Raw genomic sequence first — 21,979 nt, 5'->3', positions numbered from 1 at the left:
TAGTAAAAGGCTACTCTTTAAACATGTGGCACCTTGGTGCTGTTGTGTAACACTGCATTGGGAAATGATCATGGGAGCGATTTGACTGTCATGGCTGTGTTAGCTCTCGGCATTATTGTACTTCTCTCTTTCTGTGGTAAAGGAGTTCTTGACACTGGATGAGATCAGGAAAAACACAGTTGCTCTGCCACAGGATGAGAAGGATGCTGCTATGGAGATTCAGGATCTGACTTGCTACTGGGACAAGGTTGGATACATGTCACTTGCTGCTCTAACCAATCAGAAGACCTTAATTTAACTGAGTGCACACTTGCCCTTTGGCTACACTTTATTTTGTTCATAGTAACTCTAAACAGCAGACTTTTAAAATGTTTTTTCTGATGTAAGATTTTTATTCTCTTTGCAGAGTTTGGATGCTCCATCTCTGCAGAGCATCTCACTCACACTCAGCTCGAATCAGCTGTTGGCTGTAATTGGACCGGTGGGAGCTGGAAAGGTAAGACATCTACTCGTGTTGCTGTGTAATCTATTTTCTTTGTCATACTCATGCCATGCGTGCTGTTATATAAAGCACTTTGAGTACTCAAAGTAGAAAAACGCTATTTAAAAACCAGTCCGTTTACCGCACCTGTGCTTCTACCTTCTACTATCACTATCAGTCATCCCTGCTGAGCTCCATCCTGGGCGAACTTCCAGCTGAAAAAGGGGTGCTGAGAGTCAAAGGACAGTTGACCTATGCAGCCCAGCAGCCGTGGGTCTTCCCTGGAACAATTCGCAGCAACATCCTTTTTGGAAAAGAGCTGAACCCCCAGAAGTACGAGAGAGTCATCAGAGCCTGTGCTCTAAAGAGGGTGAGAGATTTGCATTTGCAGTTCACAAAGTACTCAATCATTGTTATGTGCATGATTGAGCCTTTAGAAACAGAGAAAAGGGTGATAAATAACTCCAAAGTTGCACTAGATCTTGTTTTGTTGTTTTGTTTTTTTCAGTGAAATCAGGTCCCGAAGCAACTACACTTTCCTCTGTTTGAGGAGTCTGATACTAATTCAATGTGAAAACACGTTTGATGACTTTACTTTGTCAAAAGCAACGTTGGTATGCTTCACCTGTGCCAGCGTGTGTCACGCCCTTTCTCTTGCACCGACTCTGTTCCTGTGTGGTGCTGCTAGTACGTTCCCTCTTCATTGTCAGGAGCAGAGATGGGCAGTAAAGTGTTACTGTAATCAGATTACCTTTTTCAAGTAACGAGTAATGTAATGGATTACTATTGCAAAAACGGTAATTGGATTACCGTTGTTTAAATGTTAAACAAATTTCTTCCAGTCAGAGAATGTTGCATATAATTAAATTTTTGCTTGATGCATAAAGTTAAAAGACTAAAACTAATAAAACAAGTTTAAAAAAGAGACTTTTCCATTTTATTACATTTTGTATGATGGATTATGCAGAAAAAGTAGAATTGGGCTGAAAGATCTATCGCTTTATCACCTATTCAGGTTGAAAATCGTGTTTTTAAAAATTAACTAAGTACCTAAGTAATTAATTACTTTTGAAAATAAGTAATCGGTAAAGTAACGGGATTACCTTTTTGGGGAAGTAATCAGTAATTAGTTACAGATTACTTTTTTCAAGTAACTTGACCAACACTGGTCAGGGGTATGAAAATACTTTGGTGTCATGTTTGTTGGAATGGGAGGATTTGTGTTTCAGGATTAGTGAAACTTCACCCAGTCTGTTGATCACGAAGGTCTCAATAAATGAGATGGGACCTGTGTTTGTTTGACTCTGTGATGCTGCAGAATAATGAGACAGGAAATGTTTTCTAAGCTTTATTAGACAGATGACTTCCTGTGTCAGCAGCAGCGTTTTTCTTAATGTTCCTTAAAAGAAACCAGCTGCTGTCACCTTTATGTGAGTCTTAACAGGCTGCTTTTGGCTGTATAACAATATGGTTTCAGGGTTTACTGGGGTTGAAAAGCAAGATTTAGCTGCAGGTTGATCACATAAATTCACTCGATCTGCTGTGTTATAACAACTTCCTTGGCAGAGGTAATATTTTTGGTAGTGTTTACGGACAGAGTGACGCACATGCTAACACATAGTTCAAAGTTTTGAGTAAATATTGAGTGGGGTCATCTTTTTCATCTGCAGGCTATATCCTCACAGTTAAACTGGGCTTGATTGGAGTCAGTTTGGCAATAGCACTCTGATGGCAGAATGTTGTCGTCTCTCTGCAGTCAGTCCGAAAATTTGCCTACTGTTAAGTGAGCTGGGACTTCTTGTTCCTAGTAATCCTAGAGTATTTTCCTTCCATCCAGGATCTTCTCATTATCCAGATAAAATATTGATGTTTGGTGTCAGTGTATCACCAAACCCAAGGTCACCAATCTGCTGAGAAAGATGGCAACATTGATTTTTGGATGAGTGAGTGTGTAGACTGTAGACAGTCTAGAAACAAGCTGACTTGGTTCTGTTCATAAAGCTACTGAAAATAGTGAGCCATAGATGGCAGCACTACTTTTTCTTACTATATGCTAATTGTAAGTGAATGGTACCGAGTGACTCGACTGCAGAGGTCTGAGTGCAGAGAGGATTGAGAGTCCAACTTTTCTCCTGTTGTATTCGTCTCGTTTGCTGTGTGGCATTTCTCATCTTTGTTTTTATGATCACTTATTGCTTACTTTTATGTAGTTTTACAACAAGATTTGCATGTCTGCACTTTTGCAAATGACTGATATAACGGCTGCACTGCAGTGAGCCCTTGTTAATCTGCCAGCAGCAGAGGTTTCACATGCTGTGCTCAGTAGATGAGTTACTTGTGAGTCATGGTACTGTGCGCAATAAACAAAGTAAAACAAAAAAAAATTCTGCTCTGACAAGAGCATCTTATCTAATCTGTGACTTGTAAAGGGCTACAAAATGATTTGATAGTCTCATGAATAGCTTTGTCATCAAGATGCTCAGTCACTCAATGTTCTGACTTAGTCATTGTGAAAGGTTAGGTATTTTACATTAGCAGGTTACTGTTTAAACTGTTTGCTTTGTTTTCTTCTCATTTATACACACACTTGTACATTTGTATAAAACAAACGGGGCTAGTGTCGCTGTGTCATTCATCTTTGCACAAAGGTTGGGTGGCATTTTTATCATGGAGTCAGCATATTATTGAATATCAAAAGGAATATTAATAATAATATTAAGGGTTTTTTTGTTTTTCAAATTGAAGTTGTGCCTTTGTGCTGGTAATTGTTGTACTCTGCAGCAACAACAAAGCCATAATAAGACAGGGCTGTCTTATTATGAAACTCCAGGCCTCAAGGGCCGGTGTCCTGCAGGTTTTAGATATCACCCTGGGTCTACACACCTGAATCGAACAACTAGTTCATTACCAGGCCTCTGGATAACTTCAAGACATGTTGAGGAGGTCATTTAGTCATTGAAATTAGCTGTGTTGGATCAAGTAAACATCTAAAACCTGCAGGACACCGGCCCTCAAGGCCTGGAGTTGGACACCCCTGCAATAATACATGCTCTTCTTCCCATGGTACTGTATGGTGCAGTAATAAGACTCTGCTGCCCATACATCCAGGATCTGGAGCTACTCCCAGATGGAGACCAGACACTGATTGGGGACAGAGGAGCTACACTCAGCGGAGGACAGAAAGCGCGTGTCAACCTGGCCAGGTAGTTTGACAGAGAACCAGACTGCTTTATTGTGTTCACCCAGATATTCATGACTGCTGTTAGGTTGCACATTAGTTTTTGTTTTGCTAGTAGCAGTAAATGATACACATGAAATGTCAGCATAGATTTCCCTTTAGGCAGAAAAACTTTAAAGGAACAGGAATGGACAGGTTTTAAAGGAAGGTGCAGCAGTGCAGCAGACTGTTTCCTGGCAACACCTAAGATGGTATTGACACAGTAAATGCATGCACGAATGGATCGCGTTCTTTTAGTCGTCTTGAATTAAAGCACTCCATGAGCCAGAAGTAATGATAATCAAAAAACAACAGAAGACCTTCTCACTTTTAGATGACGGTAAAAAGACCTCTCTGTTGCTATGAAGCCTGATGCTGCAGCTACTGTAAAAAAGGGATTCATGCTTTTGATTTCAGGGCTGTGTATCAGGATGCAGGCATCTATATTCTGGATGACCCACTCAGTGCTGTGGATGCAGAGGTGGGGCGGCACCTCTTTGAACAGTGAGTTCAAGGTTCAAGGTTCTTTATTTGTCACATGCATAGTTATACAAGTATAACACACAGTGAAATGTAGCCTGACACGCTCCTCGACATGTGCAAAAAAATTGGGGGGGGGGGTGTAGAGGAAGAACATTTTATATTATATATATATATATATATATATATATATATATATATATATATATATAGTATATACATTGGGTGAATGTGCAGTAGTAGCAGCAAGCAGGTGACTCAGTTAAAATCATTTCAGCATTTATGACTCAATCAGTCTGCAAAGAATGTGTGGTTGTTTTTGATGCACACATTTACAATAATGTGCAAAAAGTCAAAAGACTGGACAAGACTTGATATTTAGCTTCCATGGAGCCAGACTAAAGAGTAGTTCTGCAGGCTTTCTGGACGTTTTCTAAGCTTTCTTTGAGTGTTCTTTTGTGTCTACACATGATTATTTGGCAAAGAACAAAAAACTTCAGGCAACCCTTGCTTTAAGAAGTGGCTTTGAATGTCTATATTGTTTAATCAAAATTCTGCAAAACAGGTTTCTGTCCTTGCTATTCATCCTTCTTCTGTTAGCAGTCACATCACAGGTCAGGGGTGGGGTTAAGCCCCTTACTGGAAGAATACATCAAAGCTGGAAATCGTTCAGTGTCACCTCCCCAGGAGGAGAAAGTTTCTATTCTTGTGCATGATGTAACACATGCACTTGTGTTTTTGGCTTTTGGCAGAAGTTTTAACCTGAGCGATGGATGTTTAGCAGTGCACCATTGTTTAATGTTGTTTTTATAGCTTTGGCACTGGACACAATGCTTTGAAACAAAAATACATCAGAAGTGAAAACTGACAAAAGCTTTGCATGTGTTGGGCTAAGCCAGGAAGGGGTGCGGGACTACCAGTGTCAGACAGACAATTGAACTTGACCCCAAACTTCCTGTTACACTCTTCCTCTTAGATAACATACAAACTTTTTAACTGTACTAAAGAAGAAGAAAATCCTTTGACAGTGTTTGACGTTTTTATGTGAAACTGAAACAAACTGGAATGAGAGGAAATGTTTTTCTTGTATCAGATGCATCTGTGGCTTGCTGAAGAACAAGCTTCGCATCCTGGTCACCCATCAGCTTCAGTACCTGAAGGCAGCTGACCAGATTGTTGTCCTGAAAGAGGTTAGTGCAGATGAAATCATCCCTGTGTACCAAACTTGTATCTGAGCACTGTGTTTACCTTCAGCTATTACATTTCAGCGCAAAAGACATGCTGTGGAAGAGAACCAGAGATTAATAACAAGTGTGATTCGGTGCAGAGAGGTCTATTAACACATAGTGAGTGAGAAAGGTGACTAAAGAGAAATACTTAATGCATCATGGGAATCCTTAAGCAACCTATGTCTATTGCAGCATAACTAAGGGAGGATTCAGCGTCACCTGATCCAGCCCTAACTATATGCTTATAAAAAGGAAAGTTTTAAGCCTAATCTTAAAAGTAGAGATAGTGTCTGTCTCCTGAATCCAAACTGGAAGCTGGTTCCACAGAAGAGAGGCCTGAAACCTGAAGGCTCTATCTCCCATTCTACTTTTAAATACTCTAGGAACAACAAGTAGGCCTGCAGTGTGAGAGTGAAGTGCTCTAATGGGGTGATACTACAAGGTCATTAAGATAAGATGGGGCCTTGTATGTGAGGAGCAGAATTTTGAATTCAATTCTGGATAAAAGATTATTTCAGATTAATAAAAGGATTCATCTGAAATAATCACTATACTGCAAACACTGTGGATCAGCCTTGAATAGTCTTATAGAAGATTGCTCTGAACTTTTGTTTCTGAGTGTTCTCTGGCACCACCTTCAGGTCAGTTATCAGCTTTGCACACAAGATATTAGATCAGGGGTGTCAAACTCATTTTAGTTCAGGGGCCACATGGAGAAAAGTCTATTCTCAAGTGGGCCGGACTGGTAAAATCATTGTGTATATATAACTTAAAAACAACAACTTCAGATTGTTTTCTTTGTTTTAATACGATCAACATAAAAATAAAGCTAGAGCCTGTGGACAGTATGTTCAAAATAGTACAGGCACAACATAGCTATTAATCATAAAACATCTCAAGTTATTTGAAAATTCTGAGGACAAAGAACACACAAACACACAGTGCCTCAGTGATTCACAGAACTGATTCACAGATCACAGAACTATATCAGGGTGTCACTTCGCAGGCAGCAACGTAGATAAAAATAATGAAATCCTGTTCCCCAAACAAGTACAAGAACCACAGAATAGGTTAAATATATAAATCAAATATAATCAATTAGAAACAGTCTCACATCAACATAAAAATATATAAACATAAAGCTGGAGCCTGAGGACAGTGTGCCCAAAAGCACAATATAGCTATTAATTACAAAACACCTCAAGTTATTTGAAAATTCTGAGGACAAAGAACACAGTGATTCACAGAAGTATATCACAGAAGTATATCACAGAACTACATCAGGGTGTCTCATGCAGCACTTTCAGTGGGGTTGCATAGTTTATTTGACTTCTGATACCTGGCATCTTTTTGCTTTCACCAGCTCATCAATATCAGGCTTCACATCCTGAGTGGCAGCTAACTTTAGGATGTGATTCAAGTGCCTGTGCGTGAGCCTTGAGCGCAGTTTTGTTTTATTTATGCTCATTACAGAGAAAACTTGCTCACAAAGATACGTGGTTCCGAACATGCACAACAGTTTTGCAGCGAGGGCTGTCAAGTTGGGGTAACCTGGCAAGAGATTCTGATAGAATGTGTTCAAGCCAACTGCGGCAAATTTGCCCTTCAAATCCGAGTCACACTGCAAGTCTATTATTTCAAGTTGGATCCTGACTGGCAGATCAAAGGGATTCACGGTGAACGGCGAGCAAAAAACTTTGAAGTCGTTCTCCAGTTCACCAAAAATCTGAACTCGTTGCTCAAACTCTAGTAACAGTCCCGTTATTTTATCTTTAAATCGCTTCATATCTGCCACACTTTGGATCGTGCACACATTTTTCAGACAGGGGAAGTGAGCTGCATCACCACCAGCGAGCTGCGTCTCCCACAATAACAGCTTCAACTTGAAAGAACGTATGCTGTCATAATACTGCGTGACAACTTTGTTGCGTCCTTGCAGCTGTTTGTTCAAGTTATTCAGGTGCTCTGTAACATCCACCATAAATGCAAAGTCCTGCATCCATTCTGCGGAATGAAATTCTAACACTGGTTTGCCCTTTTCTTCCATAAACTGTTCAATTTCTTCTCGTAAATCAAAGAAACGCCTCAGTACAGCACCTTGGCTCAACCATCTTACCTCAGTGTGGTATGGCAGGCCATAGATGTGGTCTTTCTCTCTGAGAAGACTGTCAAACTGACGGCGATTGAGGCTTCTGGATCGGATGAAATTAACAGTTTGGATGACCACCTTCATAACGTTATCCATTTTCAGTGACTTGTAACACAAAGCCTCCTGGTGCAAAATACAGTGAAAAGTCCAAAAATGACGTCCTCCATTTGCAGATTGCACTTTATCTCTGAACTTTTTTACAATGCCTGCTTTCTTCCCGATCATTGAGGGCGCACCATCTGTAGCCAGGCTGACAGCGCGGGACCAGTCCACTCCGATCCTGTCCAGCGCGCCGACGAGTGCGGTGAAAATGTCAGCTGCGGTCGTTGTATCTGCCATCGGTACCAACTCCACGAACTCCTCGGTGACGGTCAATGTGTCATCAACTCCGCGGATGAAAATTGCCAGTTGTGCAACATCTGTAATGTCCGTCCCTTCATCAATTGCAACTGAAAACACAATAAATGACTTTACTTTTTGCTTCAACTGGCTGTCCAAATCCGCTGAAAGATCAGAAATCCTGTCAGCAACTGTGTTTCTTGTCAGGCTGATATTTGCAAAGGCCTGGCGCTTTTCAGGGCACACAATCTCCGATGCGTTCATCATACATGTTTTTATAAATTCACCCTCACTAAATGGTTTTGAAGCTAGTGCAAATTCGTTAGCAATGAGGTAGCTAGCTTTCACTGCAGCATCGCTGATGTCTCGGCTGTGAGTAAACAGACTGCTGTTTCTTCAGACCCGCCAACAGTTCATTCACCTTCTCTCTTCTCCGCTGTCCTTGAAAGTTGTCATATTTGTCGGCATGAAGAGTCACATAGTGGCGATGGAGGTTATATTCTTTTCAACACTGCAACATGCTGGGAACACACCAAACATACAGCTTTCCCATTCACTTCCGTAAGGAGGATGACCATTTTTCTTGGAACACTCTGCATCCACTTTTCTCTTTTTTGACAGAGACATATTGGGGCAATGAGGGTGCCAAAGCAGATCAGGTTTAAATTTCGCGGGCAAAACAAAGTAGCTCACAATTGCTATTGCGCCATCCAATGGACACAATTGGAACAGCAGTTTCTTTATTGAAAAATTGCTGCTCATTTTTATACTTTACAAAATCATCTCACGGGCTGGATTAAAACAGTTTGCGGGCCTGATCCGGCCCGCGGGCCGTACGTTTGACACCCCTGTATTAGATCATAGACTGAAGGGGCTGCAGGGATTTATCTTTGTCTCTTCAGGAGATGTTTTCTGAAATTCAGCCACACTACTACTAGGGGTGGGGGGAAAAAATCGATACTGTGTAGTATCGTGATATTTTGTTTGCTAATAATGTATCGATACAGGGACAGCAGAAATCGATATTTTGTTACAAAAAAAGTTTTTGTGGACTGGAACTCTGACTTCAGAGCACTTTGATCAGCTCCTTTTTCTGAGCAAGAATCCTGACACTGTCCAAATGTGTTTAACTTTTTTTTTGGCAGCAATAAACATGACAGTTTACTTATTTTAATTTAAGACTTTTTTATTTAATGTAAAATTATATTTTGTTTTCATTTACTTTCAAATTCTTCAGTTGCTGAATGGGCTGCATAGTTTTCATTAATTGCATAGTTCAGAATAGCTATAATTGTACCAGATGGTTGCATTCAGTTAAGTTGGACTAGACTGTAATACAAACCGTTCAGTTTGTCAACAATAAAACTGACTGAAATGAGAGAAAGACTGAGTGTGAGACTTTGTTATTAGATAAAATGAATATTGATTAAGTTTACTTTTATGTACAGAATCTGAATATCGCAAAATATTTTTAAAAAATTGCAATAATATCGTATCGTGGGATGTATGGTGATTCCCACCTCTAACTACTACCATTTGTAGAAAAGCACAAACAAGACTGAGTGCTGCCAAAGCAAGCTGACTGTCAACAGACTATCTGGGTGACTCGCAGGACTTTGGAAATGTACTGCGGTTAACATCTTCAAACACTACAAAGTGTGTGTTTCACCTCCTCATCCCGGACGAGCCCCCAAGATGTTATGGTTCAAAATATTGGGGATGGAGACAAGAGAAAAAACCACAATAACAACACTGGTCCGGCCGGGTCAAGTCAAACAATGATTTTAATGGTCACACACGTGGGAGATGGAAACTGAATGCAGACAGCCTCTGATCTCATCACAAAAAACACATCTCCATAGTTTTGTGAAAATCAGGGTATTAGAACGCCCCTTCATGCGTAATGACAGGTGTTATACAATCAATGTTGACAGTTTTATTTAACACAGAAAAATAACATTGTCTCCTTCCCGAGGGCAGACGCTGACTGCCCCCCGTCTCCTGGAACCATCCGTCCCCTGCTGAGACACAACATTGCAGCTACAAGGACTTCCACATTGATTAAGACGATCAGTGTGTATTGCTCTAAAACAAGTGTATAATACTAAATGAATAATGCTTGGTCAGCTACCACTACTTAAAACATAACAAAAACATAACTGAGCACAAGATCACCAAGAATAACATCGTATAAGTGCTGTGTAAGCGTGTTTGCATTTAGCCCTCTGCACTCAAAGTCAAAACCTGCAATATATCAGTCCGGACCATCACGCCGAACGAAGCTTATGACCTTCAAAAGACCAAGTGCCAACTCATCATAAGCACAATTGCAAGGTGTGTCTGAAATTATTGAAACCACTCTTTTTAACAAACGACAAACAAATTAACAAATCTTCTAAACGCTATTCAGTTCATTTCAATCATTAATGATTAAACATAAAAGTGATGATTTATGCTTTTCACTGATTCTCTAAAAAGCCCGGAAACTGACTCAGGTATTTAATATTTTAATCAATGTCGTTTAATTAACTACCACTTTAAACTTAGCAAAAAACATAATTGAATAAAAGACCACAAAGAATAATATGATATCAGTGGTATGTAAGCGCGTGCGGCCCTCTATGCTCGAAGCCTTTCCCCTCAATAGATCAGCCAGACATTCACGCTGACTGTAGCTTTTAACCCTTAATTAACTTGAGCACAACTCTAGAATAAGCAACAAACTGCAATATGTATAAGTTGATCATGGTTACATCTGCAATGAAAGATCATATTATTATTCTGGTACCTGTAAGTAAAAGATCAAACTAAGGTTATAACAATCACTGTAATACAAAGGGTAATGTAAGGTCAAAAACTTCAATACATGTTTAATGCAAAGCTGGTTATACAATTCTAATGAACTAATAGTGCCATATTAAAATAATGAAACTAGAAGAGGAAAAAACATCCCCTTTTTATTCTACAATTCCCTCTGATGACCTCTGGAGAATCCAGAGGTCACTAAAAAAAGTTGTGTCCCCCCTCGGCCTACACATTCAGTTCTACATGCATCTTTGGCATCATGGACATTGGAGTAATAACTCTGGGGTCCACTGCCCTCACACACATACTTTTCGACACTCTTCTGGCACAAGGGATGAGACAACAACAACAAGTAACCATAATACCCACCACAACAGACAAAGAAAGCATGACCGAGACTATAACCCCCTTCCACCGTCCGAACACTGAGGTCAGCCAGCCTTCCAACGGATTATCAACACCGGAGTGATCATGCATAGTTTCAGAAAGGCTCTTTAGGCCCTCCAGTGCCCTGGTCACCGAGCCATCTGGAGCAGTGTTGTTTGGAATGAAGGTGCAACATTGATCACCGAACATCAGGCCCCTTAAAGGGGCAGTTTTGCCTGCATAGTCTGGAATGAACTGTCTGCTGTAACCTGTTAAACCAAGAAAAGAAAGCATTTCTCTCACAGTTCGCGGTTTCGGGTGTGTCAAAATTTGGTCTCTGTGTGTGTTCATTAAGCCCACTGATTTGTGTGCGATTACCCGGCCCAAAAAGGTTACCTCCTGGCGAACTAACTGCAGCTTTTCTTTACTTACTTTAAAGCCGCATTCCGCCAACCTATTCAATACGACGAGGGACGCCGCTGTGCAATCCGCTGCTGACCGGGCTGCAATGAGAAGATCATCAACATATTGTATTAATGTACATCCATCAGGCAAATCACCGGAGGTGGTGCTGCCATAGGTCTGTAAAACACAGCTGTACAATTTCCTAACACTTGGTGATATGTGTGTGTGTTTGTCAGGGTCACATGGTGGCAAAGGGAACTTACACGGAGCTTCAGCAGTCTGGATTGGACTTCACCTCCCTTCTCAAGAAGGAGGAGGAAGAGGAGCAACAGCAGCCTCATCATGACACCCCCACCAGAACTCGAACTCTGTCTCAAAATTCAGTACTGTCCCAGACTTCCTCTGTCCAGTCCATCAAAGATGAAGACCAGTTACCGGTTAGTGCATAATTATCAGTAAAAACAGCCTCGTTTTTAAAAAATCAGGGTTGTTTATAGGAAATGGGTCGTTTCTGCCCATCCCTAGTTTAATATCATGTTTGCTTTTCTTTCTTTTCCCCCTCCCCAATGGTCTTTAACATACAGAGTGTGCTGAACTGACACAACTTGAGCTTAGTTTCATTTAGTCCGTTTTCATTTTGACAAGTTAAACACAGGGAACTTGACGGCCAGTGATCATGATACTTGTCTGTATGCTGATGACTTCCTCGCAGGCGGAGAAAGTTCAGACATTTGCAGAGGAGACTCGAGCTCAGGGAACCATTGGAATACGCTTCTATGCCAAGTATCTGACAGCTGGGGCCAACATTGTGGTTCTGCTGGCTGTCGTGCTGCTTAACATCATGGCTCAGGTACCCGAAGACTCACCTGCACTTGTAATTCGCCTTCCACATGTTAGCTCAGTGAGAATAAGTGTTGAATGCATTTCACATGTGTAATATAAAGCAGTAAAAATTATTTTTTTGGCTTTTATATCTTCTAGGTAGCATACATCATGCAAGACTGGTGGCTAGCTTACTGGTAAGTATCTTCAATCTGCCGTTTTCCTCATAGACTGCAGCTTTTACATGTCTGTTTATACTCATGTCTGACTGTTTAGGGCTGATGAGCAAGAAAAACTAATGGCCAGCAGTAACATGACTAACATCACAACAAATGGACTAAATGTCACCAAAGAGCTGGACATGGATTTTTACCTGGGAATTTATGGAGGTAAAGGCGTTCTCTTATTTACACTGCGCTGCATTTCGTCTGATTTTACTCGACTGGTGTTTTATGGTGTGTTATTTTTCCAGGTTTGACTGCAGTCACAATAATCTTTGGCTTTGGCAGGAATTTGATGCTGTTCAATGTGCTAGTGAGGTGTTCACAGTCTCTGCACAACCGCATGTTTAGCGCTATACTCCAAACACCCGTGCACTTCTTTGACATCAATCCGATTGGTAAGCAAAACTTTGCAAATTTTTAGTGTTGTGCGTTCTAAAGCCAGAGTCGGTAAATTGTAGAATTTTGTAGTTCAAAAACTTCTAAATGGAATTCTGTAGTGCTCGTGTGGGCCAACCACTCACCGGAGCGGAGATGGTCAGGGGCAGGCTGAGAAATCTGGCTTTAGGAACTTGGAATGGCACCTTTCTGTTGGGGAAGGAGCCTGAGCTAATGCTTAAGGTTGAGAAATATGAGCTAGGTGTAGTCACGCTCACATGAACTCATAGCTTTTGCTCTGGTGTCTAGAGAGGGCTGGACATTGTACCAGTCCTGGGTTGCCCTCAGTGAAAGGTGACAGGCAGGTTGGGTATAGAGGTGTCCCCAATTTGGCAACTGTGCTTTGGGATGGATGAGTCGGGTTGTTTCCCTGTGCATTTGAGTCAAGAAACAGGTCCTGACTGTCATTTTATGCTTATGTGTAAAATCACATTTGACACATGAGCACAATACCCAACCCTCTTCAAGTCCCTGGGTAGGAGGCTTGATCTGCTTAAATGATGTCGTCAATCCTGCTGATACACTTTTTGTAGTGGAAGCAGAGTCTGGAGCTAACCCATCCATCACTGTGGCTGAGGCCACTGAAGTAAAAAAACAAAACAAAAAAGCTGGCCAGGCCCCAGGGTTAGATGAGGTTTGGTGAGGTTCCTCTTCCTTACACATAGGGTCAGGAACTCAGTCATACCTTGGTGTGACCCAAATAACCCAGATAAAGGGGGTAAAGATGGATGGATGAATTTTGTGGTTACTTTTACTCCATTTGCCATCTTTGTGGGGGCACAGTATACAGGCAAGGAAAGTTAAACTAAACGTTAATCTTACTCTAGCTGCTTTCAAAGTGTGGTGATAATTGTCTCTTGTCTGACCTCAGGAAGAGTATTGAACAGATTTTCAAAGGACATTGGGCTGCTGGACTCCAACATGCCAGTGACGTTTGCAGATTTCGTTCAGGTGAGGGTAGATTTCTCAGCAAAGACACAGCAGCATTTTTCTTTTCTAAACCACTGACAAAGCTGCAATGAAGATCATAACAAGTGACAGTTTATGGTGGAGCTGTAGCCTCCACGCTCTTTTCGATAAACACAGCAGGTCCAGAGCAAAGGTAGGGAAGTATTTTCCTGAAGTAACAGCAGCACTCACTACTGTAATGATAATAAAACTTTCAAGCCAATAAAAGTCATTTAAAGTCCTATAAAAAAAAAACGGTAACAAGTCTTAATAGAATCAAATCAACAGTTCAAAAACCTAAGAAGAAAAGCGATCTTACCATGTGCTCATCTGTTGCTGGGTAGTTTTCCAAAGTGAAAGCTAAATTCTATGAAGAAAATGCCATAACTAGGCAATTTAAACTTTGCTGCAGACTCACAGCAGCTGTCCCATCACTATGAAATCAATGCAGTACCTGAAATACTTCACTCAGGTCCAGGCTTTATAACTCATTAGCCCTTAGCTCTTAACTTTGATCATCATTACGCTGATTACACGCTGCTGGACAAAATATTATGAATTTCTTTGTTGTCACATGTTCCTTGAGCTTGCCTCAGTCACTCAGTGCTCAGTGATGCCACTGGTGAGTAAAGCGAAAGTGTAAGCGCGGTGGCACTGCCCTTTGCTGAGGTTGGTAACATTTACCTACTGATGTCCATCTGAGATAACGCTCTTATTTGTAACAGAGGGTCAAAGATCTCTTTGAAGAATAAAATGAGTAAAACTGACAGTGCTGTTACTAAAGTGAAAGGCTGAAGTACAATGCACAAGTTAATGAAAATACTTTTTCATTCTGTAAAACATTCTTTTTTTTTTTCTCTAAAGACACTCAAAAAGAAAAAGGCACAAGAACAAACCACTTTAATGTTGATGTGTTTTTCTGTTATCTGTTGTGAGCAGATCTTCCTCCAGATACTTGGGGTCATTGCTGTTGCAGCGTCAGTGATTCCCTGGATCCTTATCCCCGTTGTCCCCCTCCTTCTCATCTTTCTTTATTTGCGTCGCTACTTTCTGCGGACCTCCAGAAATGTTAAACGGCTGGAGTCCACCAGTGAGTGTCCTACAGTACAACAGTGTGTGAAGAAGGAGATACACGTGCTGCTACTGTTGTTTCTTTTTCATTTTAAAACCTGCATATGTAATATCTTTAAAGCTTGAAGCTCTTTAACCTATTGGTAACTTCTGACTCATCTGTGTCCTCAGCTCGGAGTCCAGTCTTCTCCCACTTGTCCTCATCTCTTCAGGGCCTTTGGACAATCCGAGCATTTGGGGAAGAGGAGCGCTTCCAGAAAGTCTTTGATGCCCATCAGGACCTGCACTCAGGTTCTCTTCAGGCTTGGCACATAGAAGCTCATATTATGATCAGAGAACTTAAAAATTGTATGTTTTTGAACTGTCAGTGATGGATTGTTTCCCTGTGCAGAGGCCTGGTTCCTGTTCCTGACCACCTCTCGCTGGTTTGCTGTCCGCCTTGATGGCATCTGCTCCATCTTTGTTACCATCACTACTTTTGCCTGTCTGCTGCTCAGAGACAGTGAGAGAACTAATTTTACTGTTGATTTAGTCTTGCTGTTCGCGATCGCTTACCAGCAGGGGGCATCAGTGTGCAGGTTATCCACTATATTGCCAAAAGTATAGGCTTACCCATCCAAATTGATGAACGATCAAGCTTCTCCATCTGGCAAGCCGATGGTCCAGTCTGAGAATGGTACTTATCTGACTGTTTCCAGGGAAAGAAACTCTTAGTGCAGCATACCAAGACATTTTGGACAATTTCATTCAGGAAGGGGCCATCAAGGCGATGGCCCCTTCCTGTTCTAGCATGACTGTGTACAGTACACAAAGCAACGTCCATGAAGTCCATGAAGACATGTGTGAGTGAGTTTGGGATGAATTCGAGTGGAGATGACGAGCTAGGCCTTCTCATCCAACATAAGTGTCTGACCTCACAAATGCACTTCTGGAAGAATGATCAAAAATCCCAAAAACCCACAAAACACACTGCTAAACCTTGTGGAAGAGTTGAAGCTGCATAATTTTAAACCCTCTAAATTAAATGGATGGGATGTCACTCAAGTTCATATGCTTGCGAAGGCAGTTAAGTGAATACTTTTGGCAATACAGTGTATATGCAGTCCAGCAGATGCTGAGTGATTACTTTTAAAAGTGTTAGTAAAATGGTTGTTTTCCTGCTCCTGTCAGAGCTTGATGCGGGTGCTGTTGGTTTGGCTCTGAGCTACTCTGTCACACTAATGGGCATGTTCCAGTGGGGTGTCAGACAGAGTGCAGAGGTGGAGAACATGGTAAGATACTCACTGTCTCTTTTTTTCCAGAGCTTGTATCATTTCTTTCCATACTGAGCTTTTGCTATTCCCATATAAATCTCACTAATTTCCAGAAATAGTCCAAAAATTGTATTTATTCTGTCATTTGAACATCAAAAGTCTTCTTTGCCCTTTTGTTTTATATTTATGGTTGTTGGGCTTGTCGACATGGAGGTGAATCTGAGACCACTTTCCTGATGTTGTATGATTTCTGGCTGGTGTGCTACGCATCTTAAACTTGTGTTGTCAGCAGACTTAAATGATCAAAAAATTTTAGGAGTTCAAGGAGGTCAGCATACCTACAGTCTGAAGTAAATTATTTATTTGGGTGATGCAGTGGTTAGAACTGTTGTCTCGCAGCAAGAAGAAGGTCGTGAGTTTAATTCCACCATCAGGCCGGGGTCTTTCTGTGAGGAGTTTGTATGTTCTCCCCATGTTTGTGTGGTTTCTCTCCGGGTACTCCAGTTTCCTCCGAAAGTCCACAGACATGAAGTTAGTGGTGAATCTAAAATGCCCGTAGGTGTGAATGTGAGTGCGAATGGTTATCTGTCTTTGTTGGCGACCTGTCCGGGGTGTACCCTGCCTCCTGACCTGTGGTAGCTGGGATAGGCTCCAGTGCCCCCGTGACCCTGAATTTGATAAGCAGAAGAGGACGAATGGACATTATTTTGCAAGAGTCCAAAGGGTTAAGCTTTGGGATTCTGCTCTTTCACATGAATAGCATGAATAGACCACTAGTTGTACTGGTCGTCTCAAAGAGTTTCTCTGGCATCTGTCCATAATAAATAATACCTGCATTCTCCTTGATACCAAGTAGACACACTAAATGATTCTATAACATCCGTCTGATTCACGTGGCAGTTCTCCTTCATTGAGAAAAGCAGCTCATGGAGGAAAAAGTAGCTTAGGAAAATAATCCTGCAGAAGCCCAGAAACAGTGGCAGACTGAAGCATCCTGAACACTGAGTTATGAGTTGCAGACTTGCTGATTGGATGTGGAGGATGTGGTGGGCAGTATCTTCTTAAATTTTTGGTGTAATTCTAGATATTAATCCATTCTTTCAGATTTACCTGATTGTTTATTTCTTAAATTGAACTTGTACGCAGATAGTTTTATTACATGTTGTGTTCTTGACTACACCACACAGACTGATCCTGATTTAATGTGCATTCCTGCGTTTCTGTCCTCAGATGACATCAGTGGAAAGAGTAGTAGAGTACACTAAACTGGAGAGTGAAGCACCCTGGGAAACCCAGAAACGTCCTCCTCCTGATTGGCCAAGTAAAGGCCTGGTGACCTTTGACCAGGTCAACTTCTCCTACAGTGCTGACGGACCTCAGGTGCTGCACAACCTGAAAGCCATGTTTAGACCCCAAGAGAAGGTCAGACATCAAGGTTTATTTGTTTTGTTTCTAAGAACCTGAAGCCATTTGTGTGATACGCTGTCAAACCAAAGCTTATGTTCTGTGTCCTGTGGGTCAGGTTGGTATTGTGGGTAGAACAGGAGCCGGGAAAAGCTCTCTGGTCTCGGCTCTGTTCCGCCTGGCAGAGCCCCAGGGGAAGATCTACATCGACGGTATTGTGACCTCTGAGATCGGCCTCCATGACCTGCGCCAAAAGATGTCCATCATTCCTCAGGTACAACATCATAGCTGACCTCTTAGCAGAACACAACACTAGCATCTGGCTACTCTTGTTGCCTTGTTTCGTAGCTCGTCTACTATGACTTTGTTACTTTGACATGAGAAATATTTGGCTAGTAAGTGACATTACTTATTACTAGTTGGGCACATCCTTAAAGCTAAGAAAGGATCAGCAGTCCCAGTCTGCTCTGACACTCTAGAGTCACTTCTGTTTGCTCTGTGAGAAAAGCACAAGTGTTGCAACAAAGTGCACAAGCACTTTGTTGCAACTGCTTTGATTTGGTGCTTATAAATAAAATTGAATTATTTGCTCAAACAATTATACGAGTGTAGTTTTAACACTGCATCTTTTGGGTTTTTTTGTTGTTGTTTGTTTGTTTGTTTTCACCAGCTTACCAGTAATGAGTTAAAATCAGCTGTCCAGCAAACATTTTCTCCTCAACTCTCTCAGCATTTCAATTCCCACAAAGCTCTTTGCTGTGATCAGTCAGAACTTTTGCAAACTGTAGGATGCATTCAAAACCAAAGGAGGGCAGCTGGTTACAGTGTGCCATGTGTGCCATTTAGGTTTTTTAAACTTTTACCTGCCACAGCAGGACACTCACTCAGATATGTCGAAATAAGTCACTGTGCTGTTCTGTTTACAAAATCTAATCATTTTGGTGTCCTCTGGGTTCTCCAACTCTCCCCCACCCCTTTAGGACCCGGTACTGTTTACGGGTTCCATGAGAAAGAACCTGGATCCATTTAACCAACACACAGATGAAGAACTGTGGAGTGCTCTGGAAGAGGTCAGTAACTCTCACAATCGGCAGAATCAGTAGTGTGTGAGTTTTAATTCTTGTATGATGAAGCAGAATACTTGCCAAACTATTTTATTATCTTACCATAGCAACAGAAATATTGTGAAATATGTCAGGTTGGCTCATCAGAGCGTACCGTACTAGCATCAAACTGTCCCATTCAGGATGACTGAGGGTGGAGGAGCTGCTGTCTCTATTGCATGAGGATATTCTCTTACATAGGCAATTATGTAATTATGTCCTGGAGCCAGGAGCGGACAATCAGAGATCCCAGTGTGGTGGTGAATGACCTCAAGGATTTTGACCTCAAAATCAGCCTTGAAAAGAGCTGCCAGGAACCTGCACCATGTATGGACTGTCTGGGGCTCTATATAGATCCTATTCCTAATTGTGTCACTTTAAGAGCAGAGGATCATCAGCATCCTTCACACACTGTGCAGTTCCAACTCTCTGCATCCTTGCACTCTTTAATTTCTGTGGTGCATTTACAACCGCTTATAATGAGGGATTGTCAGCTTTGGGTCACATCTCTACATCTGCTGCTGTCACAGTGTAACAATAACACCGCACTGTCTATCACAGTTCTCCACCTGCAGAGGAACCCAGCAGCTCTTATTGCACAAATACCTCTGAGGGTGATGTTACCCAGAGTAGCCCTTATGACCTATAATGGGAAGGCAGTGAATGGCACAAATGTGCTAAAGCTGTGCTCTTAGCATCACGGGACATCTCTGTGGGTAACATTGTAGTCAAAACGGATGACTATGCAGTAATTATATTATGTTATAGTTTATATTAATCTTTGTTAGGATATTTAGATACTAACAGGTCTTATTATTCATGATTTTTATATGTAAGAAGAAGAACTTCAAATTTAATGCAGAGAAGCTAATATGTGAAGAATGGAGTCTCTCTTTTATACTGATTGCAGCATTCTGGATCAACTGAAGGCTTTTAGGCTTTTACAACAATGCAGCCTAGAATAAATAAATACACCAGCTAGCTTTCCAGCTTTACTTTGAGACAGGTTGCTTCTAATTTTACAGGTACTGCACAAATTAATAGAAAGAAAAGAAAGGCAGTCCTTAATGTAGATGCTAAGGAACATACCCTGATCAAACATGAGTCCTTGTGTTACTGGAGGTTGAGTCAGTGTCAGGTTAGACACACTATTTGTTTTTGAAACAGAGAACAATAAACTTGGTTTTGTTTGAATTTAGAAGATGGACATGAGGTCATTCAGGCCCATCTTTAAGACATGTCTGTATCATTTGTCTTGATTGATAAATAAAGCTGGGTGTCATCTGCGTATCATATCATAGCAGTGCTTCTAATAATGTCTAAGGGAAGCATGTATGATTGGTCCCAGTACAGAACCCTGTGGAACTAACTGTAAAAAGACGACAGAGCAGGAATTATTTATAGAGGACACACACAGTGTAGTTAAAGCTGCTTTATTTTTTTTATTCCTGCAGGTGCAGCTAAAGTCTGTGGTGGAAGAGCTCCCTGGAAAGTTGGAGACTGCCCTGGCTGAGTCGGGCTCCAACTTCAGTGTGGGCCAGAGGCAACTGGTGTGTCTGGCACGAGCTGTCCTGAGGAAGAACCGCATCCTCATCATTGATGAGGCCACAGCCAATGTGGACCCGAGGTACTGCAAGATGACGTTTGCCTACTGTGTATGAACAACATCTTGTTAGACAGAAGAATATCTTGTGTACTGCAGCATGATGGGATACAGAAACTACTCAGCTGATGACACTTACTTTGACACGTGAATCATGCATCGGTGGTTGTTTGCTGATAGTAAATTTTATTTAAAGGTCACACTAACAGAAGCGTTTATTTCTGTGGCTGCAGGACCGATGAGCTGATCCAGAAAACCATACGAGAGAAATTCAGGGAATGCACTGTGCTCACCATCGCTCATCGCCTCAACACCATCGTAGACAGCGACCGTATACTGGTGAGTCCTGAACCGTTGACACTGATGCCACTTAATTAGGTAAAACCTCTAATTAGGTAGTAGTTAAACAACTAATGCAAAGGTAAAAAGTAGAATGGCTTTTTGCTGAGAGCTGGATCCAAATAGTCTGTCAATTATGTGTCGGGCTTTCTGGGTTTAGCAGCTTTTCTTTCATAGCCTGAAACATGCCAGATTCAAGTCAAGAGGCTGTTAGTTTTACTTTGAAACTCATACTTTGCTCTTACTTTTGTGCAATAATCAGAACTATTTGTTTCCAGGTTCTAGATGCGGGGAAGATCCATGCGTATGATGAGCCGTACACCCTGCTGCAGGATCCCACTAACATTTTTTATAAAATGGTGCAGCAGACGGGCAAACAGGAGGCAGCAGCTCTTCTAGAGGCAGCTAAAAAGGTCAGTTTGACTCAAGTTCTTCACACTTAACGAAAACAATCTCTTTTTGTAAACTGACATTTGTAAACTATGCGTTCCAGGCTTACGACAGCAGGAGCCGCCCCAGCCTGTCAAACGGACACGCAGTAACAGCAGACGGGAACTTGGTTATCTTTGAGACCGCTCTGTAAGCTCAGGGAGGCACTGAATTGCTGCTTCTCCTCCAGAAGATTTCAGAAGGTGCCTGGGCTGTAAAGCCCCTCCAGTCTCTGGTGAAAGCGCTGATCTGCTGCTGGTGGCGTAAGACGGGATAGACGTGACCTGCACAGCATTGATTTGCTGGGCCTGATGTGGCCACACAGTGCAGCTGTTTCCTCAGACTGACTGCCCAGAAATCAGGGCTATGAGAACTGTTGATGTAGAGCACTACCTATTTATCTCTCACGTGTTAAATTGCTGCTCAGCATTCTGATGCCTTGCACAAATAGCTTTTAAATGACTACATAATCCTTAAAATCTCAAGTGCTTTAATTTACTGATGGAAGTAAATCACTTGTAAATCAAAGTGATATTATTTTTCAGGATTAGTAACGACCAAATTCTTACTCTGCAGAGATCTCTCTGTATTTTTTTTTCCACATTTCTCTTTAACTACATGTTTTAAAGACTTGAAAAAAAGCGTCACAAGATTTCAATGTTAAATATTTTGTTCCTTGTGTTGTTTAAATGCTGACTGAAGCATTTCCAGGGAGGAAAGTGAAATAGCAGTGTGAGCTGTCTGCTGAATGTTTAAGTTATTTCAACTTTGTGCGCTTGTTTTGTCAAATATTACATAAAAGGCCCACACATCTCACATGGTAACATTTGTCTTGGTGTATTGTGTAGTTTTTGCTTTTTGGCCAATATTGCTACTA

At 41.5% G+C, this 21,979-nt stretch overlaps 1 protein-coding gene across 2 annotated transcripts in view; it reads left to right on the top strand.

Annotated features, from left to right (window-relative positions):
• The window catches only part of abcc4 (ATP-binding cassette, sub-family C (CFTR/MRP), member 4), a 32,248-nt gene extending 10,322 nt beyond the window's left edge, over positions 1-21,926 (top strand). For both annotated transcript variants that reach the window (XM_040014899.1, XM_040014898.1), the window contains exons 9-31: positions 143-247; positions 407-496; positions 660-851; positions 3,590-3,684; positions 4,116-4,202; positions 5,272-5,368; positions 11,708-11,908; positions 12,184-12,321; positions 12,453-12,490; positions 12,570-12,682; positions 12,766-12,912; positions 13,824-13,903; positions 14,840-14,990; positions 15,143-15,262; positions 15,363-15,473; positions 16,142-16,242; positions 17,455-17,646; positions 17,747-17,902; positions 18,609-18,698; positions 20,186-20,358; positions 20,568-20,673; positions 20,952-21,086; positions 21,167-21,926. In XM_040014899.1, coding sequence (XP_039870833.1) covers positions 143-247; positions 407-496; positions 660-851; positions 3,590-3,684; positions 4,116-4,202; positions 5,272-5,368; positions 11,708-11,908; positions 12,184-12,321; positions 12,453-12,490; positions 12,570-12,682; positions 12,766-12,912; positions 13,824-13,903; positions 14,840-14,990; positions 15,143-15,262; positions 15,363-15,473; positions 16,142-16,242; positions 17,455-17,646; positions 17,747-17,902; positions 18,609-18,698; positions 20,186-20,358; positions 20,568-20,673; positions 20,952-21,086; positions 21,167-21,256 — 2,808 coding nt within the window. In that variant the 3' untranslated portion in view covers positions 21,257-21,926. The remainder of the gene's footprint in view (positions 1-142; positions 248-406; positions 497-659; positions 852-3,589; positions 3,685-4,115; positions 4,203-5,271; positions 5,369-11,707; positions 11,909-12,183; positions 12,322-12,452; positions 12,491-12,569; positions 12,683-12,765; positions 12,913-13,823; positions 13,904-14,839; positions 14,991-15,142; positions 15,263-15,362; positions 15,474-16,141; positions 16,243-17,454; positions 17,647-17,746; positions 17,903-18,608; positions 18,699-20,185; positions 20,359-20,567; positions 20,674-20,951; positions 21,087-21,166) is intronic.
• The last annotated feature ends 53 nt before the right edge of the window (positions 21,927-21,979 follow it).

This window comes from Simochromis diagramma, unplaced genomic scaffold (assembly GCF_900408965.1).
Source record: "Simochromis diagramma unplaced genomic scaffold, fSimDia1.1 OVJJ01000680.1, whole genome shotgun sequence".
NCBI lineage: Eukaryota > Metazoa > Chordata > Actinopteri > Cichliformes > Cichlidae > Simochromis > Simochromis diagramma.
The sequence above is the reverse complement of the archived record's forward strand: the minus strand, read 5'-3'. Positions and strand labels throughout refer to the sequence as shown.